Raw genomic sequence first — 26,194 nt, 5'->3', positions numbered from 1 at the left:
AAACAAGTTCAGGTGAGAGTATGGAGAACAGGCCCCACACACTGCCTGGAGCAGTTCTGAAGACCTGCCAGTCTACTCCTGGGTTATAGCCAAGAGACCTAAAATATGTCTACCCCCAAAACATTCACAGCAGGCCTATTCCTAACGGCCCAAAGTGGAAACCAAAAACCCTTATCAACTGATAACCACGTAATATGGAATTATCCACACCATGGAATATTACCTAATTACAAAGGGGATGAAGAACTGGTGTGTTCCACTGTGGACCTGAAGAATGTTATGGTGCGTGAAAGGCAACCCCCCCAATCCATATATGGAAATAATTTTATATAGTCCATTTCCAATAAACATTCAAGTTAGGAATTTTTAACTTGTATAAACTTTAGGGGCTGGAGAGATTGTCCAGTGGTTAAGAGCACGTACTGCTTACTCCTGGCAGAGGGCCAGACTTGGACGTTTATCGCCCACCCTGAGCAGCTCACAACCACCTGAAACTCCAGCTCTAGGGAGATGCAACACCTCTGGCCTCCAAGGGCACCTGCACTCACATGTGCACAGCCACACACAGACCCATGGATGTGTACATAATTAACTTTCTGAAGATTAGAGGAGAGTGTGATGGATGTGGGCTTGGGCGTGTGTGCTATGGAGCGCATGCGGAGGTCAGAGAGAACTAACCTATAGAACAACTCTATTGCACTTTACATGGGTTCTGGGAAGGAAACTCAGCCTATCACCGGCTGAGCCTCCTGCTGGCCCCGAACAAGGAAATGGATGAAACAGCAGACCAGCACTCCTTCCTGGAGACTGAAGAGGGAAGGAGAAAGGGGAGGGACTGGTAATGAGCATTGCGTTTCTTTCTGAGATGATGAAAATGTATGGAATTAAGTCATTGAATTGCTTTGCTTTAAGATGGTAAATTATGTATCTACAGTGTACCTTATTTAGTTGTGGTGGTCTGAATGAGAATGGCCCTCATAGGCTCGTACATTTGAACACTTAGTCACCAGCTGGTGGACTGTTTGAGAAGGGCTAGGGTTAGGAGGTGCAGCTTTTTGGAGTAGGTGTGGCCTTGCTGGAAGAAATGTGTCACTAGGGGTGGGCTCTGAGGCTTCAAAAGCCTATGCCGTGTGTGTGTGTGTGTGTGTGTGTGTGTGTGTGTGTGTGTGTGGTGTGTGTCTGTCTGTCTCCTTTCAGAAAATGGCTTAACAGAGAATCTAAGCCAGGACATCTGCATCTGTACATGACTCGCACGGAATTTACAAATCACATTTATTACATCATCTGTATGAGCTTTGCCTTAGGATTTCAGTACAACTTGAAAATCATCTGGAGTTTATTGCACTTTGCATTTGCTAGTTTATGCTGCTATCACAAATACTTGACAAACCCGATTTAAGGAAGGACAGGTTTACTTTGGCTCATGTCATGGCGGGGAGGCATGGAGGCAGGCATGGGAGGCAGCTGGTCCCATCACATCCGCAGTCAGGAAGCAGAGAGGCATGCATGCTGCTCAGCTCACTCTCCTCTTTGTATCCAATCCAGGACCACAGCTCATGAGAAGGTGCTACCACACTCTAGGTGGGACTTACAGGCTCAGGTAAACCTAATAGACATCCAGATGTGTGTTTCCATGGTGATTCTAAACCCTAAGCTGGCATCAATGTTAACCATCACACACTTGATGCAGCACTATACAAAATCCTCCCTAGAGCTCCACAGTAATAAACTCTACCATGAGAGACACACCTTGGCACACACACTACTCTGGGTACTTTCACAAGAGCGTTACAAATTAAGAGTGTCCCACTGAGTCATCTGAGAAAAAGTGACTGTTCTCTAAACGCCAGCTCGCCTCAGGACCACTCACTTCAGGACATACTTCTCTGACCACTTATTTCCCCGACTGTCACCAGTGTGAAGTGTCTACCGCTGTGACAGGCCCAAGCAGCAGCTGCAGCCTCGACGTCACCTGTCTGCCATTAGCTTTATCAAAGAGACTGCCAACTCTAGGGTCGTCATGCTCTAGGGCCGTCATGCTCTGGGGCCGTCATACTCTGGGGCCGTCATACTCTGGGGCCGTCATACTCTGGGGCCGTCATACTCTAGGGTCGTCATACTCTAGGGTCGTCATACTCTGGGGCCGTCATACTCTAGGGTCGTCATACTCTAGGGCCGTCATGCTCGGGCTTCTCTCAAAGTCCCAAGCAAGAGTTCTTTTCAAGGCACTCTTAATTTAAGGGGGTTGCTTGTTTCAGTGCTGGGGACTGGAGCTGGGCCCTTGCCTAGGCAAGCACTCCTCCATCCTCAGCCTGAGTCACTCAGTTCTGCTTTGACTATAAACACAGCCCCGGGAATACCTCAGTCCACCCACACATTTCCCTGGTCCTTCCTAGTGACTACTGAGCACCTGCCCAGGACATGCTGAGCTCTGAAGAGAGATCCCTGCAACCTCTTCAGGATGTCTTGGATTTGGTCCACTTGGCAGAAGGCTGGGATACTCCAGGCACTGGGCTGAGACCACACAGGTGACAGAAAAGAAAGCCCCAGGATGGCTGCAGCTTTGCTGTTCAGACAGAAGCCGCCACAGGACCTCTTCCTGCCCTCACACCCCTTTTCTCCATCATGCCCACAAGCTCCTACTGCAGATGAGCAATGATGCTTGGCTCATGGACGACTGGAAGAAACAATTGTCCTGGCCTGCCTTCCCTCTGCCTGCCCATCCATGCAGGGAGGGCAGTGGCTGTCCTGTCTCTCATGTTGCCAGCTAAGGGGCATTGACCATTTCTGACTCAGGAATGGGGGTATCCTTTGTGAGTTCCCCAAACCTGACAGATGAAAAGGGTAAGGCCATCCCTGCCTTCTAGGAATATTCTAGCAGGAGAGAAAGGCTACAAACAAGTCCATGGGTCAGTTACTTTCTCAGCCATCCGGGCACACTGGCACCTCAGCCCCCTCTCCCAGTCCTCTCCCCTTCTGTCTCTGCTCCCACATCTCCTCACCAGAGAGCCTTCCCTTGCCACCTCCACACGACAGCCAAGTCCCCACCCTGGACATCTGAATACATTCTAGCTCCTTGTCCTGCTTTGCTTTTCTCCATGAAACTTACTCTCTTACCTGGTTATCTGTTTAAAGTCCATCCCACACACATTTCCAAGACTCCAGAGTGAGAACTGGGGGGGTAGAGGGAGGAGGAGGGGGGCTGTTCCGGTTCATAGGGACCCAGCCAGAGCAGTGCCTAGCCCAGAGTAAGCGTTCTACATCTGCCGAATAGATGGTCAGACAAATAAGTATGGGCCACAAAAGACATACACAGGTGACAGGAAAGATGGGGATGCTTTGGAACAGGGGCTCAGAACAGGCACGGTGATGTTGGAGCAGACAGCATGGCGACAGGCAGGAGAAGACTACAAGGAGCGGTACACCAGAGGGTCCACACTCTGCAGGGGGTGGGGCTGCCTTTCAGGTCTGTTCACTGTGCTGGTTTTTCCAAGGAGACAGCAGAGGAGGGCCACACTGCAAAGCTGGATCCAAGAGCAAAGCCACAGAAACACTGGGCTAAACACAAAGCAACAGAGATTTGCTAGTTCAAGCTTCAACAGCCATCCTGAAGCATGAAGACAGGGACTTAGCCTGGGGAGGGTGAGACAGTGATCCAGAAGGAACCTCATATCTGCTGAGGCTCTCAGGCCAGCCAGAAATGCCCCCCTCCAGACTACTTAAATGAGAAGTCAGTCCAAGTGTGGTTAAGTTTCCTGTCAGACTTCCTGGTACCCTGTCGAATCCCATACAGCAAGGAAAGCTGATGGGAGAGCTTAGTCTTAGGTAGGTGTGATGGTGCACACTTAGAACCACAGCACCAGGAGACTAAAGCAGCAGGATTTTGAGTTCCAGGCCAGCATGGGCTACAGAGCCCATACAGCGGGGGAGAGGGGGCCAAGGGTCTTGACCTAAGTTCTACACATAAGGGATTCCATTTGGCAGGGGGACAAAGGGGCTCAGAAGTAGATCCACAGAAAGGGACATGCCCTTTTCAAGCTCTAGGATGATAAACTGGAGGAAGAAACCAAGGCCCGCGCCAGGGGTCCAGGATGCTGGATGTGCCAGGGAGGGGCTGGGGGCACAGGAGGCTTGAACGGGAATGATATGGTAAAAGTGGCTCGGTGACAGCAGGACCACTCCCACATTGGCAAAGGCGGCTGGGCTGGAAGGGAGCTGTCAGTCAACAGGCAGAGAACGCCCGCTTTATACCAGACACACTGCCCCCCAGGGCAGGCAGCGGGGGCCAGGGAGCTTGAGCTGACTCTGAGTCAGCAGGAGAGCATCAGACTCACCCCAGGAATGCCTGCACTCTCCACCTAAATGCACATTCTGGGCACCACCCAGGACAGTCTGGACCAGGGACTGGGGAAGGACCCAGGACAGTCTGGACCAGGGACTGGGGAAGGACCCAGGACAGTCTGGATTTTTAGTGAGCACATGTGACTCTAGAGGAGTAAGAAGACAGACCATCCAAGCAGCCTACATTGGTACCTGGGACATGGCAGGTCTAGACGTTTAGTTACAAGTACTTCCACAGGAGGAAGAACATAAAAAGCTAACAAATTTTTGAAATTTTTTTCTGTGACAGTCAAAATGAGATTTTTCTCATTTTGTGAAAATTAAGTGAATATTTCCCCTAATAGCTATTTAATTAACCAAAACGTAGCCCAAGTTACTAATAATTTTCTCTATCTACTTCCCGTGTTATCACTTGAAGGTGGCCTGGGAAGGCAACACTGAGCATGGACACAAGCCCTTTGCCAGCTTTGAGGATATCTCGTGGACATGACGGGTCCCAGGGTCCTCTCTGGGACAAGCCCCAGGCTGTTTCTGGAAGGCTGTGTACCAAGGATGCACCTCCCCCGTCCCCATGGTTCCAACACAATATCTCCTGGAGTAAGCTGTCCTCTGACCCTTGTCATACAAGAGAAAGGTGACCTGTAAGGGGGAGAAACAGTAGTCCCAATGCTCTGCCACCTCAGGACCACCTCAAGGCCAGTCACCGCCCAGTGGCCCTGGCCAGTTTCTTTACTTCTGCTGCCTGTTCCTGAAGATCCCTTCCAGCTCATATGACCTGTTTGAGAAGTTCTGATTTTCTTCCCCCTAATCCAGGCTGAAAGAAATAATTCCCTGTATAAGAAATAACCACATACAGAGAGCATGGTGTTAGAGGCTAGGGACATGGCATCTAAGACACATCAGGGCCTGTGTTCTTAAGACGTTCGTAGGCAGGGCTAGGGGTGGGGCTCAGCGTTAGAGCACCAGCCTACCACTCCAGACCTGAAGGACAGAGCTGGAGCCCACTCCAGGCAGAGTAGCAGGCAGGAATGAATGGCTTGTGGTGTGAGGAGCGTCCAAACCTAGGAAGAATTAAATCACAGGTAGTGAAGCAAGCCTGCATTTGGGGAGAGGGACTTTTCATCACAGAGACAGGTTCACAAAATACGAACTCGTGAGCAACGGGAGCAATGTGACCCCGAGAATGATAAACCTTTACCTGCCTACTGCTGTGTTTAGAACAGTGGCTCTCAACCTTCCTAATGCTGCAACCCTTTAATATGGTGACCCCCCCAACCATAAAATTATTTTCGTTGCTACTTCGTAACTGTAATTTTGTTATTGTTATGAATTGTAATGTAAATATCTATGTTTTCCAACAGTCTCAGGAGAACCCTGTGAAAGGGTTGTTGGATCCCTCAAAGGGGTCACGGCCCACAAGTTGAGAACTACTGGGTTAGAACCACTGGCCCACACTTTCATACCTCAACGGGGAAGGTGGCAGTCCCTTCAGGTCATCTGCAGCAGCTCCGAGCTTTGGGCCCCACAGAGCAAGAAACACCCCGCAGAGCAGGAAATATGGACTCCAAGGCCGGATCCTGATCTTGAGGCCAGCTGTGTGACAGGGCTTGTGTAGGGGCAGGACATGACATGGCACAGCCCAGCAGGAAAGGACCAGCAGGCAAAGGATGAAGACATGCTCTGCAGATGGAGGCTCCTCGCAGACCTCCAAGGAGCTGATGGTGTTGGAAGAGAGGCAGGACTCGGAATGGAGAAAGCACCCCAACACTGGGAATGACGTGAGCTTAGGCACGCAGGCCGGAAGGCAGTAGTGTGGGACCACAGCAGGCTACAGCTGGGGATGAAGGGAGCGAACAGATCTGGAAATGTAGAGACCCAAGCTGCTACCCCAGCAGGTGGCCATAACTATGCTGGTCTTCAAGGTGACCTGGTGAAATCCAAGAGCTGCCTAGATTGGCCCTATGGCCTTCTCTCTGAAATAGTAAAGTTTCTCCAATGTCAGAGTCCTGAGGTTTAAACAGGGACAAGCTGAGTTAGCTCTGGAAATTCCAGGTAAGTAAAGCAGGATGGGTTCTGGAAAGCCTGGTCAAAATGGAAAACAAGGGCCTCTCCAGCCGGAAGCTCCCAGACCTCCTACAGGATGAAATTCCAGCCCAGGTACCCTTTCCTGACCTTAGCAGTTATCCTGATGGACACATCTGTCCAGTGCAGAAAACACATCTTCAATGCTCCGAGGAGAAGCAGAAGCTATGAAGGATCAGGCATGGAAGTTTCCCCAAGAGGGAAGAAGGGACATTCTGGGCAGACAGGATAGCTGTGTAAGGCCAAGTCAAGAGAGTTAGGAAGCCAGGTGTGAAACAGCAGAGCACTCAGGAGTACTGCGACAAGTCTGAGGCCAGCCTGAGCCACAGTGAGTTCCCAGGTCAGTTTGGACTACCAGTGAGATCCTTAAAAAAAAAAAAAAAAAAAAATCAATACAGTTAGGACATGAGGTAACCAGCCAGGGCTATGCACACCTGCAATCCAGCACTCAGGAGACTGCAAGTTCAGCTCCTAGCCTGGTCTGCATAAAATAATAAAAAACAAAATGAGGATATAGGCACATTTCTGGGAAAGAGAGGTGAAGTCAAAGAAGAAAACCAGCCTGACAAGAGAGCCTCACCAAGCAACGGGGACATGGCACCGTAGTCAACACCAAAACGCCATGGACCCCTGAACCCAGCATGGTTCTGTCAGTGGCTCCCGATTGTCACCCAGCTAGGCACAGGCACAGGGCATGCTGTTTCTGCCTCACTGCCCTTCTACCAACATCAGGCTCCATCCTTTAAGATCACCGACTCCCTTACCCACTAATCAGACTCTGGACCCCCTCTGGGTCAAAACAGGACAAGTAAGTCGATGAGGGTAACGAGCGCACTAGGTCAAGAGCCCAATCCTGAACAAACAAAGGCAGGTGATGAATCAGCTGCAGGGAAGGCAGGCTGGTCGGCTCATATCACCAGCATCTCTTAGCGCTTTCTCTTCCTCTTGAGGAGAAACCTGCAGCTTATCTAACTGGTTCGTGTCCTTAAGGGCAGGAAGGAAAAGGACACAGAGAGGACGCGCGATGGTTTCCACCAAGAACCGAAACGACTGCAATACCCTGAATATTACTGAGAAATTCCAGTCTAACCTCGATACTTCTAGAGGCTTCCCCAAGACCCCGTCCAGCACACTTAGCTCAGAATGATGACTACTGGTGCCTTCGAAATGAACAATTCCACCCTCAGAAGCCAAAGAATATTGAAAGGCATGTAGACTGTTAGGGCACTTCTTCTGAACGCTGTGAAGCTAGCAAAACGGGGTAGGCTCCAGTGAATGAAGTGGTGCTGAATGGAGCGGGAGGCGGACTAGTTAACACTACAGGTCCATTTCTGCTTGGGCTGAGCCCGTCTGGCTCTAGGACACGCCCCCAGACCCGATTTCCAGCATGCTGGGCATGCATGTGCAGGGCAGGGTGGAGGGACTCGGACAGACTACAGGCGTAGGAAGCGGACAGCGCTCACCGGAGCCAAAGACTGCTCAACATGAGCCACCACCACCACCCACCGCTCACCTTGCACTTGAAGCCGGCGGCGGGCGGCAGGAGCTCCCGCAGCAGGGCCTTGGCCACCTCGCGGCTGGCCTCCTCGCTCACGAAGTGCAGGTTGAGCACCTCGTGCGCCTCGAACTTGGCGAGGCGCAGCAGCGAGCGCAGCGCCACTCGGGCCTTGGCCTGCAGCGCCGCGTTGTGCTCCGCCTTGGTGAACATCATCAGCAGGTGGTAGTCCACCGGCACCGGCGCGCCGCCGCCCTCCAGGCTCTTGGCCTTGGCGCCCGAGGCCGGCACCGCCGAGCCCCGGGCCAGCTCGAGCGGCCCCGGCGGCGTAGGCGCGGCGGCCCCGGCGCGGGCCTCCTTCAGCCTCTTGGTGGCGCTGGAGAAGGTCTCCCGGCCCGAGCCCAGGTAGTAGAAGGCGCACACCGCCAGCGCCGCGGCCAGCAGCAGCGCGCAGTAGTGGGAGCGCACCGCGCCCAGGCGCGCCATGGCCCGAGCGCACGCGCCCCGGAGGAGGCCCATGCGCCGGAGCCGGCCGCCCAGCAGCGGGGACCGCTCACACCGGCGCTCCAGGGCCCCGAGCCGGGCAGCCCGCGGCGGCCATGGTGGGGGCGGGGCCGCGCCGCCCGCAGCCAATCGTGAGCGCGGATGCCTGAAAGGCGGGGCCATCGCAGGCCCCTCTAGGTCCTAGGTTCCCAGGGATTCGGATCCAGAGAGCCCCTTCCTATTTGGGCTGCCAGGCTAGAGACGGGCAGGCTGAAGGTTAGAGCCTGGACAGGATCGGCCAGCTACTAGCCCTACCTGCTGGGCTCGAGGGGGTAGGGAGGGAAATACCTACCTGCTAGGCTGGGTCTTGAAATAACAAACACCCCAACGCAGGATTTATGTAAATAAATGCTGAGCTCAAAAGCGCTAACTTTGCTCTCTCCACATTTTCTCTTACTGTTTTTTTTTTTTTAGAAGCTTTAGCTGCCTCCTCCGCCTTTTAAGAAACTAGTTCCAGCCAAAACATTTAAACCAGAAAGTTCCTTCCTGTTTCACACAGAAGCTTACAACACCCCTAATGAAAATGACTTCGCCATCCCGCTTCGCACCTCTGGGATAACCCAGAGAATATGGGTGGCCAGCAGAGGGACCTCACTGTCAATCATCAGAGTCCCTTCAGAGAGCCCCCGAGGAGCATCAATGTTGTTTAATAGGCTTCAAACACTCAACAGAAAGCCTGTTATGTCCCAGAAAGTTTTTGAAAACTTTTACCTGGGGCATACTGAAGAAGCCTAACTAGCCTGTAGCCATTTTAACCCTAATCAGTCAGACAATACCAGAAGGACAAAAATTCATTCGCTTCAAATGAATTTCTAAGACTTGACGATACACCAATAGTTCTGAAGTAAACTTCTGCATGTTTGAAAGAGGCAGAGGTGAGAACGCACGAAAAGTCTACGCTTAGGACATGCTGCTCTCTCCGTGTGGATGACTGTCCCAGCGTCACAGTCATTTCCACCTCCGCCCTCTGCCACTTGAGCTGAAAAGCATCCACTGTCTGAAATAGGCCCGAGGGACCCCAGATGGCAAAATGACCAGCTGGTTGGTAGTCATCTGATGCCCACAACTCCATGATATGCAGGTATTTACAAGTGACAAAAACATGGGATTCCCAAAGCATAAATCAAGCTCTGCATTGTATTTTCCCAAGCCTCCAAGGTTGGGAGACATAAGATGGAAAGTCCAGACCAGCTGTACCACTGCAAACTAGTACACACCCAGCAGTTACTTGGTTGCTCTGAGAACGATTATGCCGGGATATAAAGTGAAGAGCTTTATATTACTACCACCACAGACATGAAAGACAATAGATTTTTTAAAGTGCCTCACACGGGATAAATGATATTCCAGAGACATTAAATGTATCAAAATAAATGTAAATATCCAACAGACATAAAAAATTAGTAACCATAACTTTTCTGGGGTATTTATACATACTACCCCAAATGTCTAATACTGCAGGTCTAAATAACATAATTGTGCAATTTGTGCTTTTAGTTTCCACCCATACCATCAATGCAGGGTCTTTCCTTCTGGCACTTATTCTACATTTTTTTCAACTAATGATTTATTTTCTTTCAGACATCGAGTCCTCTAACTCATGCAAAAGAAATGAAGCAACTTAAATTTTACCTAAGAAGTCAGTAAGTACTCAAATACTCTGCACAAAATCTCCACGGCCTGATGTCTGCTATGCTGAATGAACCTCAACTCACCAAACCAGCCATTTTCATTTCAGGAATTTAACTCTAAAAAGATCATAACATGCTAAAATATCTCCTCCCCACGTGGTAGCCCGTCATGCCTTGTTCTGTGCCCATTAGGAAAATTGAAAGTTGTGGTTCCCTGAAGTATACTGCTGACAAAAACCACAGCAGTGGATCCGTGGCAGCCACCGAGTTATTAAGCTGCCCTAGCGTACTTGCTGACCCCGAGCGCAAGCGCATCCAGGATAGAGCGCTGAAGCAAGCCAGGCCCTCCCCTTATACGGCATGCCTTCTAGCCAGGAAAACAGCAGGTAAAAAATACTGCCAGCTGCCCATGTGTGCCCTTTTCCCAGCTAAAATGTATGTGCTTGGGTGTATCGTAATATGCCCGTGTGGACAAAAATCCTGATATGCACAGTAACTCTAGGATTAAGTTTAACTTTGGCCAAAATACATTTCTCACCAGATACTAAACAGCTCGTCTTTCCTGTAGAGCACCTTCCATATCTACTTCAGACCACGGATTACAGTCTCTAAACACCTTCATCGAGTGTACAGGCTTGAACCATCCTTAGCGGTTCTATACAGCCACCTATACACGACCTAGACCATCTTTCTTAAATAGACTCTAGATATTATTTTTTAATCAAAATATTTCCACTACTGAACAAGCCTCCAAAATACTAAACAAGCCTTAAAAATCCTTACCTGTCAAATCAGCATTTTCACTTCTAGAAATTTATCCTAAGGAAATAACAACATACTAAAATATTTAGCCATAAGAGGCCAGGGGTGGTAGCCTGTAATCCCAGCAATTTGGAAAGCTGAGGCAGCAGAGTGCCTGTGAGTTCAGAGCTAGCTAGTAGGCTTCAGGCTGCCTTGTATGGTTGTGGTTCTGTGTGACTGAGGTCCTACCTCAAGATAAAATATTTAGCTCTAAGAGCTAGATTTATGATATTAAAAGATGGGTACTGAGTAATCATCAATGAAATGCTTAGGCAAGTAATATAGTGCAGTCATTAAAAGTGATATATTCAGAGGTAGGTGGATAGATCTCTGATTTCAAGGCCAGCCTAGTCTGTAGAGCGAGTTCGAAGCTGTTTCAAAAACAAACACACAAACAACTGGTGTATTCAGCAACTGCATGTGGACAACTTTTTTTAATGTAGAGAAAAACCTATAAATTTAAGAGACATTTAGCCAACTGCATTGTGTGAACATTTGTGGACTGACTTGGGAAAACCATACTTGAGACAACTGGAAAAATGGTAGTTCTGTGCAATTTAAGGAGTGAATACATCGTTACACAAGATTCTTTCAGAGATTCACACTGAATGATCCGCTGGTGAAATGTTTTGAATTTGGTTCAGAAAGAAAAAAAAATCCAGAAAAGGAGAAATGTCAGTGGGAGTTGAAATCAAAAGTGATGCCGCCATGAGCCCATGACTACTGAAATTACATTGGTACCTTCGTAATTTTTCACCAAGGTTTTTAAATACCCCCCATCTGAGTCAAAGAAGATCACAGAGCAATACTGTCAGCTGTATGACTGCACAAAGACACAAAGGTCTAGAAGGGCCTCTATACCACGGTGGCAGCTTCCTCACCAGCAGTAGTCAAAAAGAACTTAATCTATAACCCCCTGTCCAGAACAGCTGTCCCTAGGCACCTATGGCTCCTGAGCTCTCAAGATGGGGCAGGCACTGTGACTGAAACCTGAACTTGCTGTTGCCCAATTTTGATTATCAGGGACTTGTGCAGACTTGGGAAAAAGCTCAGGCAATACAGTGGCTGCCACACAAGCACAGGAGGATCTGAGTTTGGTCACTAGGACCCAAGTCAAAAAGTCAGGTATGGTGGCACACGCTTGTAATCCCAGCACCGCCACTGGCGAGGCAGAGGTAAGATCCTTGGGGCACCCTGGCCATCAGGCCTAGCCTAACTGGCAAGCCCCAGGCCAACGAGAGACCTTTCCTCAGATAAACAAGGTAGACTGTGCCTGAGAGGAATGGTGCCCGAGGATGCACTGTTCTCCACATGCACGTGTTCACTCGCACCTGCACATACACGCACCCACAAACACGTAGGCACGCACACATAAGCACACGAAATAAAAACCCGCTTGTAGCTAGCGGATTCCACTTTGGACAGCACAAGATAGATGATTTTTCTTTTACTTTGGTCTTGTTATCTGAGTGATGTTACTGACTGTTTGCTTGTGTGGGGTCAGGCTCATGCTACCTCCAACTCCCCTGCCTCCTTCTAACTCCCAACGTGCTGAGATTAAAAGCACCCAGCCCTTTCAGTTACTTACCCATTATTTTGGCAGTGAAGACATACTGTTTTTTGTAATTAAGGAAAGACACAGGCTGTTTGCCTTCATTTAAAACACTTGCTGTGGGTTCTCTTTAGACTGCTCTGAAAATGAGACACAGGTTCAGACGGCAGATCACTCAAGAGTCTGCATCTGCTCTCAACTAAATGTCAAAGGAGAAGTAAAGCCGAGCTTCATTCACATCTAGTTCCCCATTTCAGCTCTCCTTCCCTCAGTCCCATTCACACAGGAGCAGGGTGGTGTTTGCAGAAAGGACAGAGCGTGGGTGTGTTGGCAAGATTAGGAACGCCAACAAACATGTCAACTGTAATGGGGAGAAGCAGGGAGGAGCCCAAAAAAGTCTCTTGTGGTCTTTAGCTCATGAAGCGGGGCTGCAGCATCTCTGGAATTAGAGAGAAGGAAATATTTAAAGGATCAAAACGAATTTCTGAATGGAAGTAATCAGCGACCAGGATCAACATGGACCACCATTATTTGGAAGGGTCAGAGAAGCAGATTGGACCTTAACTGGAACAGATGTTAGCCTGGCTACCACATAGTTCAAAAGAAGTCTGGGCATTTATACAAGTAACTGTGCCAGAAGTGAGATATTTTTATTGACTTATTATTGTAAATTTTCAGCATACAAAGTAATCAAGTATATTTACAATTCTTACATAATGTACATTTTAGAAGAACTATAAAGATAATGTACTTTGCTCCATTTACAAATGACAAACTACAGTAAAACTACATTCATGAATTAGATACAAATCTTCTACACACTAATAAAAACTAATGGAGTGTTGGTTATACATTCTTAAAATCCTTTTCACAGGTAGCAAGAAATAGTACACGTGATCAGTCTTTATGACCGGAATGATCCAAAAATATCACAAAGCGCACGTAAACAGATACTTAAAAAGGAGCTGGTCATTTCCAAAAGTTAACCTTTAGCCTTCGTATTAAATGGTGCTAACAACCTTGATAGCGCAGCAAGCTTTCCCTGTCAAAAATTAATAACCCAAAATGAAACTGGAGAATGAGAAAAATCTAGACAATAAGATAGTGAGAACAGCAATGCAAAGAAAAAATGTATTTAATTCAATCTCTCTTTGTCCACATGATCCCCCTCTATGTAAACAGGAAAAGACACCCACAAAAATTATCCTTCTAGGTGTTAGGACTCAGCCAAACTGAATCCAAGTCCCTTCCATGGTTATGTTTCATTTGAAAACATCAAAAAGTTAATAAATGATGAGTTTAACTTTATAATACTTTGCTTTTATTAATGTTTGCTATTGTAAAATCTGGAGACTTTTCTACAATTTGATGCTTTCAAATTCCAATCTAGTCCCTCAAACTTCATCATGAGGTTCTCCAGAGTATTTGGAGTTTCTTATCAAACACAGGGAAAGCTGCTGCTGTACAGTGATTTCAAATCCTTCCATGATACAAGTGCTTCGAAGCTACGGCAGACCTGGGTCATGGGTCAGCTCGGCCTCCAGCTAGCAAAGGAAGTGACGCTCTCTGTAAAACGAGAGGAGTGGGCTCGGATGGAGACACGGACGGACGAGGCTGATGCTCGTGGTTAGGATCTAGGAGTCCTGTGAGCAGCAGGTGAGGAAAGGTAGTGTGAAGAACACTCTAAGTCATGAAACACACATGAGGGGAGCTTTTAGAGTTTCCCTTTGTTTCATCCTTTCACTTGTGAGGAGCCCTGGATCCAAGAAGGATATAAACTGAAGTTATTATGGACATAAGATTTCATTTAAAAAAATTCTAGCCATGGTCAAAATGCAACCACACAAAAAAATTTGAGAATGAGTGGTCTAGGAATGTTCAATTATTCCAAGTGGGTAGCGAGTTCAGTTTTAAGTAAAACAACTTGGTTTATGATCATATCTAATATGCAGAAAATTTTATTTTTAAATACTGCTAACATGATCACAAACTTAAATTCTCTAAAATGTGAATGTATAATTTTTTTTCCCCCAAAATGCACCTATGACGTTCTAAAGTACAAGTTGCAAGCTGGATTACTTTGGGGGCAGTAAACACCAAAATTCACTCCACTACAGCAAACACCAGCATCAATTAATCAGGCACAATGTAATGCTGGAAACTTTTAAAAATGAATAAAAATAAATTGGAAATCTTCAACATGTAAGTGTTGCAATGAGGCCCAGTAAATGGCTACTCAATCACCTCTATCTACGCCCATGTTAACCCTGCATTTTATGGATCTTCATAGCGCCCTACTCTTACCTTGGCAGTAATACAATGTTTACATTACTGAGAGCATGAGACAGAGTGAACAGACTAATAATAAAGCATCACACTATTTTCAGCATGTCTGTCCTGGAGAGAAAACAGAGCAATCAGAAAGAGCAGCCTGAGTGTGCGACTGGCACTGTGTCTACTCCTCTCTCCTAATGCACAGAAGACTTCACAACAGGCCACATAGGGCTATTAGAGAATACAATAAAACTCATCAAAAAGCCAAGCTACTGTGTAACTATGAATTTAAAGCCTTGCTATATTCCATTCCTTTCTGCTATTCAATTTCTCAGCACACTGAGAAAATTAAGTAAGCCGTAGAAATATATTCTTGCATTGCCAGCCTCCATGCAATACGAAAAGGTGTAGCTTCTTCTAACGATACTCAGAACCACAATAATCTTTAAGGCATTTCAAATATACTTGAATCTTTAAGGCTTATTTCAAAAACACTAGCCATTAAAGGGCAGCAGACACTACTGACCGCCACACCAAGGACTTCTGACAGGAGGCAGGGAGGCAGGGAGGCCCGGAGGACAGTCTCCTGGCAGCTGAACCACAGGGAAGCCCATCAGCACCTCCAGACAAGGCAAGGGCTCCAGCAGTCACCGAGAATGAGCACTGCGGAGGGAAGGCAGGCTTTCTGCCCTTCTGTAGCCTGGTCCTCCTTGAACATGTTTTAGGACAATAAATTTTAAAATACACACCAGCTGAAGTTAGACTTCTGTCTTTAACAAAATACCTACAAGGCCAGATGGTCTGCAAGCTTGAGGTGAGATAGGAGAAACAAAATTCCTTTCATCCTGTGGAAGTTAGCACTTCCTCAGAAACAAATCACAATAGCTCTTTATCCCTAACGTGTGGTGACTTCATAAGCTTTGCATGCTTGCAATCTGACTGAACGATAGGACCATATCTGTGTTGTGAATTTATTTCCATATGATTTCTGCTTAGATTCTGATTTTATATTCAATCAAAGTAAGGCTCTACATACTGTGGGGAAAATGTTAAAAATTTTTATTTAATTAACTATAATTTTATATACATTTAAAAATGTTCTGTGAAGCTGAGTATCAATGCTACTTACAAATAATTTCTAAAAGACTGAACGTCATCAACAGTGCTGGAAATGACCCACAAGGTAATTACTTATTCATTCCATACTCTGACAAGACATGTCAATCAGAGATGGAATCTGACCAAACTGTATCACATATTCATAATTTTGGAACTCAAAGGTCAATGACATATTTTACTTAATTCTAAAGCTATATACAGGATACAATTTAAAAGAATGTATACTGTTGTATAGTAAATAAGATAAATGTAGAAAAAATAAAAGGAATTTATTGCTGGTAAATTTTATTATAAACAGAAAAAAAATTAGCTTTTTCTTCCTTTACATCTTCCACCAGGAATAACAGTAAATATATATATAGATATAGATATACCTATATCTATATCTATATATATCTTAAAATGGATAAATTCCAAATATAAAAATGCCCTACATTATCTTTGAAATCACCCTGTTTTGATGAAAGCCCAATTTTGCAATAGTCAACTTCTGAAATCGTTTTATTGCACTGATGATCTGTCAAGGTTTTAGGAAACCAACCCAACAATAAAAACCAAGCTGGTGTGGTGATTGACAGAAGAGAAAGTAAGCGCTCCTCTGCACCATAAGATGAAATGAGTGCAAAGACTAACGTGTGGTCCACTGTGCAGCAGCCATGTTTGTCAAGTCCGGAAGTGCAATGGCGTGTCTGAGCAAATGAGGAGCAGCCTCACTAGTCCTCGCAATTACATCACATACCATGGGTACCACAGCTAAGCTACCGGAAAACACACATACAACGATCAGGGAAGCTATAGAAAAGAAACATCCTTGATACAGACAAGAGAACTGGCTCCCACTTGATGCAGGCATAATGACTGAATGTTCCTGGGGGAACTGTGTACCACCCATGGCAAAGGGTGCAGGGCCCTAACAGTGTAGCATCTCAGAACTTAAGAGATGATGGTCTAGATCTGGATACAACTTTATATAAAAGCACAACCCATTAATAGGCTTTTTTCTTCTTAAATAAAAGAGGAACTATAGTGGATTTCTCCCTTTCCCAATTATGAGAGATCTGTTTTCATTTACAAAAATACCAATGAATGGGTACCATTTTTTTCCAAACAATTCAATGTCCACCAAAATCAAGCAGAATTAAAGCAGTAAAAAAAAAGGAAGGGGGGGTGAGATTTTGGTTGTACACATTAGGAATTCACCGAATTTCATAGTTTCCCCTCTTAAAAGGCTCAGAACTTCTGTGAATCTTGCTGGAAACGATTGAGTTTCTCTGGATTATTTGATGCCATTTGAGAAAAATCACGAAAGATGTCCTGGTAAGTTTCATCACCTGCACAAAAGTAAAATAAAGACACTTTTAGAATTTACACAGCTAAGGTATTGATAAAACAACATCCGTTTTTATTCATACTATTTTAAGATTTATTATATTACATTACAATAAAGTTTTGTTCCAAGAGCATTTTTGGAAGGGAAAAGGCCAACTAAAAACAACGCCAGAAAAGTACGTAAGAAAGGGAAGCTATACCTGAGAAGCAGCTCAGCCGCGCCGTGGGGGGAGCTCAGAGTTAGGGAGGAGCGAGAGGCGAGCATTGAAAGCAATGTGAAGAAACATCCATTAGCACAGGGCAGGAGAGGTTACTCGAGATGAAGCACACAGCACATTTGATAAGAAAATACTCAAGTGGATAAAAGTGAAAAGGAATGACTAAAGCCAAATGCTAGTTAAGGTTCTGATGGATGCAGGTTACTAAGGAGACAAGCTGGTCAACAGCTAGGAAGAGCTTTCTACACCATCTTCAACTCCAAGTGCTTTCCACTGAAACTGTTGTTTGTACAAAGGAGTTCATATATACTTTAAGGTTTAGAACACTGGTATCTGATCCATTGCTCACTAAACTAATTAAGTCAAAAGGCCAGAAAGTGACTACAAGACCAGAGCTCCACACTGTCAGTAGACTTATGAGCAAGAACGCTATGCAAAACGGGAAAGGATACCCAAGAATCTATTCACAATTGGAGGAATTAACATGTGTGTACACTCAACACTCTTACAGAGACGCAGATTATAGAGAAGGACTTTACGGCAAGCTGGACACAACTTTCCTTACCGAGGAACTATATACACACACGTACATATTTATCCCTCAAAGGGAGAAATCTTATTTTCAGGATGACTTACTCATCACGACGCTTCCTGCCAACACTATGTTAGTACAGGCTCCTGGCACAATTCTATTCTCACTTGAGCATAAAATACTGTTTTATGTGATTCTTGTCACCACACGGTTTTATCATTATTTCCTCTGAGACCCCTTGCATCCCATCTTACAACAATCTCATTATTACAGTATTGTTAACAGTACAGTAAACTCCTCAAGTCTTACAAAGCAAGGTTGTAGAGGACACAGAGGTCATACCAAAGCTAGAGAATTAGAAAAATACTGAGGGGGGCAGATAAAAATCTAGTAAAAAGACCTAAAATCATAAGAATTTTAATAAAAAGATTATAGTACTCTTAATATTTAGTACTTTTGACATTCAGTCTATGTAAAAAGCAATATATTAAAATCTGGGGAATTGAATCATGACATTAAATACTCAGCTAACCCTACTCAATCTACTTTAAGAGGGGAAAATACAGAGAGAAGAGAATTTGAACAGGCTGGCTGGAGGTTAGAGCGGAAGCAAATGGAAGGCTGGTCTGCTGGAACTGGGCAGACCGTCCGATTACAGCATGACACACTACAAACTACCCCTGTGCTTGGCCATCCTACAGGACATCAAAGAAACAGAGAGGAGCGCAACATTAAATAACAATTAACAAACCATACAAAATATTTTAATTTGTTCTCTTTTTAGATGTTGAATTAAAATATGTAAAATATTTATTGTAAACATTACAAATATTTTTAAAATACTATTCAGATAGTCTAGAATTTTACTTTCCAAGAAAGTGTAAAGTGCAGATTATAATACAAAAATACTACATTGATTTTACCATCCAACACCAGAAGTAACATAAAAGGCACACATTATATATTCAGGAAGAAACAGGAGAAGGGTCTAGCAGACGCTAACGCCAAGTCATTCACAGATAGCACCAGATGAGTGTTCTCAAGTATTACAGCAGTACAATGGTGATATATGGCTTCTACATTCAGCAATGCATATTCTGTGTAACAAGCTGTTTTTCTTTATGGTTTTCTAGTGTTTGATTTTAAATCGCCTAGTACATATCACACAAGTACATTTTCAGTACCATTGTACCATGCAAAACTAATTCAAAGACCTTTCATTCACTGAATTAATGTGTTCTTGAAGCAGAGTGTTGGTGCTGTAGTAATCATTGGTTTCACCGACTGCAAACATTTAAGAGTCCATACAATACAAAAGGAAGTTTCTAGCTTCACACACAAAACTCATTAAGTTCAATTTTTTAAAATTAATAATGCACTACTAATATGCTACCTTCCTTAGACCTCAAAATGTGCTGTCCAAAGCAACGACAGTGACTTCCTTAAAGCAGTCAACACAGAGTGAACTTCATTACCTAAACTTTGAGGAGATTTTAATCACTTGAAAATTTTCCCAAGGCAAGTCTAATTTCTCTGAACTAGAACACATAAACCAGGTTCCAGGATACATCTTCCTATTAATACACTGAACAGCTTACTACAAAAAACAGCTAAGCATATTCTTTAAATCATTTAATCATACTTTTCCTCATTCAGAAAGTTCGAGTTTTTTATGTGCCTGAACAATTCTGAATTTTTTAAATATAGACTGCTGTGTTTCCACTGGCAGTTTAAAACTCACTTTAGTTTTTGGTATTTACTCAGAATATTTACCACAACAGCAGTTAGCATGCCTGAAAGAGTTCAGTGAACTCACTACGGAAACGGACACTCTCAAAGGGCCCTAGGCATCATCCTGCCCCTTCTGGTTGGGAACATTTCCTTCTACAAATGACTGGAGAGGTCCCAGAAGCCATACACTCACATGACCAGAAGTGGCGCCCTGTAATGCACTGATTGCCCACGGGCTGAGAATCTGTCAGCCTTCATGAGACCCAGTGCCAGAAAAGGAAAACACATAACTGATTTCTCACTACTGAGAGCAAGGTGTGCTAATACCCTCACCCAGCCAGGCCTCCTACGAGGTCTAAAAGGCTGCTAAAAGAGAACCCACCTTTCCTTTCAGAAGCTGTATGCTCTTATACTACCTTGCAAGAAAAATGGGACTACAGACACAAGTTCAGAAACAGGGTTTCCTACAAATGAGTCCACGATTGCCAAGCGTTTTACTGGGTCCTTTAACTAGCAGAACTGTCACTATCGAAAGACCGACAGGCTCTGTACCTACAAACTAACCGCTCCGCTCTGCCGCTGCTTCCTTCCTGTTGCTAGGATGCCAGCGAAGAGGCCGGGCGCAGTCTGCAGGGAAATGAGTGAGATGCAGAGGGAAAATGGAGGGCTGCTGCTGTCGGGGCCAGCAGACCTGCTCTGCCAGGACTCGGGGAGCACCGGAGAGCAGCTGCTGGGCCGGCACACCACAACCCGCAAACAAAATATTCACCGTCAAACTCGGGACCCTGACACTGAGTCTAAAATCCAATTCTTTTTAAGATGTTTCTCAAACAGTTTTTTTTTTTTAATCTTATTTTTAATCTGGCATGGTTGGCAGAATTCTAATTTTTAACTTCTAAATTAAAATTTGCGGATTTTTTTTAAAAAAAAGTTTTAAAGTGAAACCTGTTTTCCTATTTTCATGAAAACTGAGAAAAATGATTTTCCTATCGATACCTAGAAGTTCCTATATTTACATATAAACCTGCACAAAGACAACAGCGGAAGAAGATCTCAAGCCATCTGCGCAGGTCTGGAGTGGAGCAAAAAGAAAGGTCCCGCCCTTGCAAATTCCCACCTGCAGAGCAAGTGGACCACTGACCTCTGACCTCTGACCTCTGACTCACCATCCAGGCGGATGTCATAGCAAGCATCTTAAAGAAGATGCAGCTGGCTCAACACTGACCTTTACAATTTCAGGGAAATACAAATGTACCTTAACTTACAATCTTGTACTTCACTGCTACCTCACAAATGTCAGCTCAGTGTCTTTGATAAACTTTTATTTAAAGTGCTTAAACACAAAGGCCTCAGAAATGGCCTAGTAATACTATCATTTAAAGATATCTGTTACAAAATTAGAACTTATTTAAGATCTAACATTCCACTTTGAAACAAATGGGTGAAATCCAGACTTAGCGCTGAGTCTCACCCATAATTAGCACACTGACATCTCAGAACATCCTGACTCATAGTGATCCATAGGATTAAAGCCAAACACCCTAGATTAGAAGCGTGCATCTGATCCAGGTCCTTTTTTCTTCCCTATTACATCAGGCCAAAAATAAACAGTAAGTAAGTCCTCTGAGAAAATAATGGCCTCACACTGATATACTTATAGATTATAGCCAAAATCAAGTATGTGGCTGAAGTTAACATAAAGTACAGAAGTTCAAAATATAGTTCAAGGAAGGAGAAAGGATTTTACCAGGCCACTTTAAAAATAATAATATAAATATCAATTTTTATAAAACCAAATATGCTCATTGCAAAGTGAATGTCTGTAAGTACTTCAGTCACGAGTTCCTGAAATGTTTAGTGATATGCATATGAATCAGTAATTCATATACTCAAACTCATGCACCAGAATGCACTATCCTTTTCGTGACGCTGTCTAACCAGCATGTATCCATCAAACAGAAGGATCTGATCCATTTTTCTGTCCTTTCTTCATACCATGACTCACCAGTGAAAACTACTCGAGATAAAGAATGAAGTCATCATGGAAAGAGGTTTTTAGTAAGTCTTCTTCACCATCAGGTTCACAAACATTGTTCTAAATACATCTATTTACCCCAGCAAATAGTGTACAAATGCCTGGGGCAGAGCTACAGATAAACTTCAGCCTTTGCAACTAATTCTACACCCATTGTGGACTTTTAATTTACTGGCGAAGTTTTACTTTAAATCTTCAACTCATTCTTAGGTTAGAATATAAAACTCATCAATAAACTTTGTCGTGGTATTTTCCACACTAACTTTTTATATACAAAACACATAATTTTTTTCCCTGAACACAATGTATATAAATTCCCTGAATAACAAAAAGAAACCCATTTTGTTATATTCACTGGACAGCTAACAAGAATTCTTTTTGAAGCCAGGCGGTAGTGGCGTACGCCTTTAATCCCAGCACTCGGGAGGCAGAGGCAGGTGGATCTCTGAGTTCAAGGCCAGCCTGGTCTACAGAGTGAGTTCCAAGACAGCCAGGGCTACACAGAGAAACCCTGTCTCAAAAAATAAAAATAAAAAAAATAAAAACAAAACCAAAGAACTCTTTTGGAAACTGCTCTTCTGCTGCGGCAGAATAGTGTGCTCAGCGTGCGCTCACGGCGCTGGAATGCATATGGTGCAGATGGAAGACGTCTGTACAGCCGAGAAGGACGTCAGCAGCCAGAGCCGACTAGTACAGTGAGGAAAGTGAACTAAAATAGGAACATGTCCGAGTGTGTAAAGGTCCAGGATTAGCCACCCAAGAATTCAGTAGGTACAGTACAGCAGCTAACAACTCACAATTTACAAGTACATCATAAAATCTCTATCACATCACATTAGTTAGCTAAGGAACTAGGAATCTTCCAATTGTAAACTGATAAATTCCTGAATGCATTTTTTATACTGCATTTCAGTGTGATTATTAGTAGAATATTGACCTGGCTGTCCATAAAGTCCTTCTGATTCCCGCATTTCTTCATTCATTCTTGCTAAACGTAACCTAAAATTCAAGAAGAAGAACTCTTAGAGGAAGTAACACAAGTACTTATAAACAAATGCGTTACATAGCACATGAACTGGCAGAATTACAGAATTATTCCCTTATCAGCATCTGTCCAGTAAAACAAACCCAGTTTATCAGACCAGCGATCCGTAGTACAAAAATAACTGGATGTATCCCTCCTCGAGTCATTCTTATGAGCAAAGACAGTACAGGACTTCCTATTAAGGCAGGTGCCTATACCTCCAACAGCCTGCCTCTTACAGGCTTCAGAGGACGCCTCGCTCCTATAGCAACTGGATAAAATGAATGCTTCTGCAGTATGGAAGCAATAGCCTGTCATAGTTCACTAGCTTACCTTGAGTGAGACAGTTCCCAACACATAAGCAATGTGTTCCTTCTAAATAACGGAAATACATTTTGATATATAAGCATGGCAGTAAGTACCGAAATTTCCCCAAGGTTACCATACTGCTCATACAGTGTGAGTATTCTTTGGGGGCTACTTATCCTGGCAATGGAAGACAGGTAACACTGGATTAAGCAAACAAGTATTTCCTCTTTTTCTGAAGACAAAAACCAAGCAACATTGAAAGTCCTCTCTGTGGTGCTGCTTGTCCGAGGCCACTGCACCGTCTGCAGCTTCCCAGAGCTCGCTCACTCTTCCGAGTGCTCCATCAGGCAGCGGCAGCATTCGCCACTGACCTTTCCCGTCTGCTCCCTATGCACCCTGTGAACTAAGGCTGGCTCCCAAGCATCTCCTTGCTATGTGGATGCTCCGAAAGGGCGCTCTCCTAGTTGGCTTCAGCTGTCAACTTGATATGGGCCAGAGTCATCTGGGAAAGTCTCGAATTGGGGATTGTCTGGATCAGACTGGCCTGTGGGCATGTCTGTAGGGCATTTTCTTGATTGCTAGTTGATGGAGGCCTTCACAGTGACAATAACTCCTCCATGGCCTGTGTCTTATTTGGTTAGAGGCTGGGAGAGCTGCAGCATGGCCAGCCGAAAATTCTCACTGGAAGCTGAGGAGCTCAAAGAAGCCACAAGGTTTCTTTGAACTGAGAGCATCATGAACAGGCATGTTTCTATTCAAGAGGAGAGGGATCACCAAGTCTCAGCTTCCATTAGCCCAGAATGGAAAAGTCACATGATTTAAGGCCGGCTTCCGTCAGCTTCATGAAATGAAGTCTAGTTGACAATATCACATTTCTAAGTGGACATACTACTTTGACCTACCATGCAAATCAACTGAAAACCACAGATTCTTTAATAGGTCACAGAAACATATGTCAAACATTCAAAAACATCTATTTTGTGTTCAAAATAATCAAGTGTCCATAGGAACATTTGTTTAAGACTGCTGTCCCTCCAGCTTAATGATAAGCCTCTACTCCTCAAAGTAGTAGAATAAACTACCCATTGCTCCACCCATCCCAACCCGGGACTGTGCCAAAGGGGAAAGAGCATTGGGGGAGCCATGGCTCCTGTTTCTAAAGAGTCCAGGCATTAGAGCAAAAATTCTTGATGTCAAGTCCTAGCTCTAACATTTATTCATTTTTCAAATTACCTGAGGTTTAGCTTCCTTAACTATAAAATGAGGATAAGAGAATAGTGTCCTCGTAGAGTTACTGTGAGCAACAAATGAACCTGTGCATTTCAAAGTGCTCACCACATCCAGTGTCCCTAAAGGAACCGCACAGACAAAACACTGAGTTTAAATCTCCCGCAGAGCTGGGCATGATGGCGCATGCCTTTAATCCCGGCACTTGAGAGGCAGAGGGAGTAAGAGCTCTGTGAGTTCAAGGCCAGCCTGGCCTACATGGCGAGCTCCAGGACTATCTATACAAACAACATGTAGTACGGGAAATAAGTGCAAAGGAGACACTTACAAGGTCACTATGTCGGCATTGGCTGCTTCCACAGCGATACTCAGAGGGTCCTTCCCCTCCTCATCAGTAGCGTGTTGATTGGCACCTCGCTTCAGGAATAAACATACCTGCCTGTTAAGGGTACAGCATTTCTCAGACAGTGCCAAGATGAAAAACATCCATATTCACCTTCAAAATAAAAAGTTCTACCTAACTTAAATAACATTTTATTAGAAAATTCTTAATACATCTACAGTATTCAACAAACAGACTTCAATAATAGAGGCTGACTGAGATCTTTACAAGTCCCAAATAATTTTCATTATCTTAGATAATCTGGTGCTATATAACAAAGTGTGACATATAATCACAGTACTTATCTTCCACAAATATCATTAAAGTCATACACAGATGCTGACAACAGGAAAAATACCACGCTAGCTATGAATGGAGGAAGCTAAGACAATGTACACACCATGATGATCATGACACACCAGAAGAAAGCAGGCAGTACCCCCCCCCCATTCTTAACTTCAAGAAATTCACACTTTTAACAGCATGAGAAAGACTGAGTAAATGGAGTCCGTGAAATAAATGAGAAAAGCTATTACAATTTAGGCAAATATTAAAAAATGAAGCAAACACTACCGTGTTTTAACGTAGAAAAGCTTTCATAATTAAGTAACTAAACTGAATTTCTTCTAATAAAGAAAAACAAGTGCTAACGAAATTAAAGATGCAATTAAAATATGCTTAAAGTCAGCTTCTTGCTTCTCCAGGAATAACTAGAAACTCAGAGATATCTTATTTAAAATGACTCCAACCATCTGAATAAAGCCAACATCTTACCTCATTAGCACTCTCTAACAGGAAGCCCACTTCCATGGCATTACTATTCTGAGTATACTGCTTACAGCCTCAACATCAGTTACCCAAAGTAAGAACTTAGTTAATGCCTGAACTAAGTACCTTAAGTAAAACCTAGAAATCCCAAAGTTAGAAGTTCTCCCAACATAGTGTGTGCAGATAATGTATGTATACATGCATATGAACAACATGAACTTCAGCTGGAAACAGACAAAATACCATGTCAGTAACAGAGGCAGGAAGTAAACTGGTCAATTTATTGACATGTCAAGATTAAAGTGAGCATTATATTTCATATCTGTACACTAGTTATGCTGGTTAGTTTATATCTGCACACTAGCTATGCTGGTTAGTTTACATTGATATACTAGCTATGCTGGTTAGTTTATATCTGTACACTAGCTATGCTGGTTAATTTATATCTGTACACTAGCTATGCTGGTTAGTTTATATCTGTACACTAGTTATGCTGGTTAGTTCTTATTGTCCACTGACACAAACTAGTCTTGTGGAAAGAGGGAACCTTGGTTGAAAAGGTCCCCGTCAGATGGCCCAGTAGGCAAGTCTGCAGGGACCTGCCTTGATGGCTTATGGATTTGGACGGACCCAGCCCACTGTGGATGATGCTCTCCATAGATAGGTAGGCCTGGACTGCATAAGAAAGCAAGCTGAGGGCTGATGATACAGCTTGTCAATTAAAAGCACACACTGTTCCTGCACAGGACCTGAGTTCGATTCTCAGCACCCACATCAGGCAGATTACATCCACCTGTAACT

At 44.4% G+C, this 26,194-nt stretch overlaps 2 protein-coding genes across 2 annotated transcripts in view; both read right to left on the bottom strand.

Moving 5' to 3' along the window:
- Xxylt1 (xyloside xylosyltransferase 1) overlaps nt 1-8,437 on the bottom strand; it is a 141,076-nt gene extending 132,639 nt beyond the window's left edge. The window contains exon 1 of the mRNA XM_059277542.1: nt 7,937-8,437. Within this exon, the coding sequence (XP_059133525.1) occupies nt 7,937-8,437 (501 nt within the window). The remainder of the gene's footprint in view (nt 1-7,936) is intronic.
- Nucleotides 8,438-13,070: 4,633 nt separating this feature from the next.
- Acap2 (ArfGAP with coiled-coil, ankyrin repeat and PH domains 2) overlaps nt 13,071-26,194 on the bottom strand; it is a 120,974-nt gene continuing 107,850 nt past the window's right edge. Inside the window, exons 21-23 of the mRNA XM_059277763.1 lie at nt 24,572-24,682; nt 22,621-22,682; nt 13,071-17,169 (exon numbers count right to left, since the gene is read on the bottom strand). Coding sequence (XP_059133746.1) covers nt 17,069-17,169; nt 22,621-22,682; nt 24,572-24,682 — 274 coding nt within the window. The 3' untranslated portion in view covers nt 13,071-17,068. The remainder of the gene's footprint in view (nt 17,170-22,620; nt 22,683-24,571; nt 24,683-26,194) is intronic.

The sequence above is a fragment of the Peromyscus eremicus genome, chromosome 12 (assembly GCF_949786415.1).
Source record: "Peromyscus eremicus chromosome 12, PerEre_H2_v1, whole genome shotgun sequence".
Lineage (NCBI taxonomy): Eukaryota > Metazoa > Chordata > Mammalia > Rodentia > Cricetidae > Peromyscus > Peromyscus eremicus.
The sequence above is the reverse complement of the archived record's forward strand: the minus strand, read 5'-3'. Positions and strand labels throughout refer to the sequence as shown.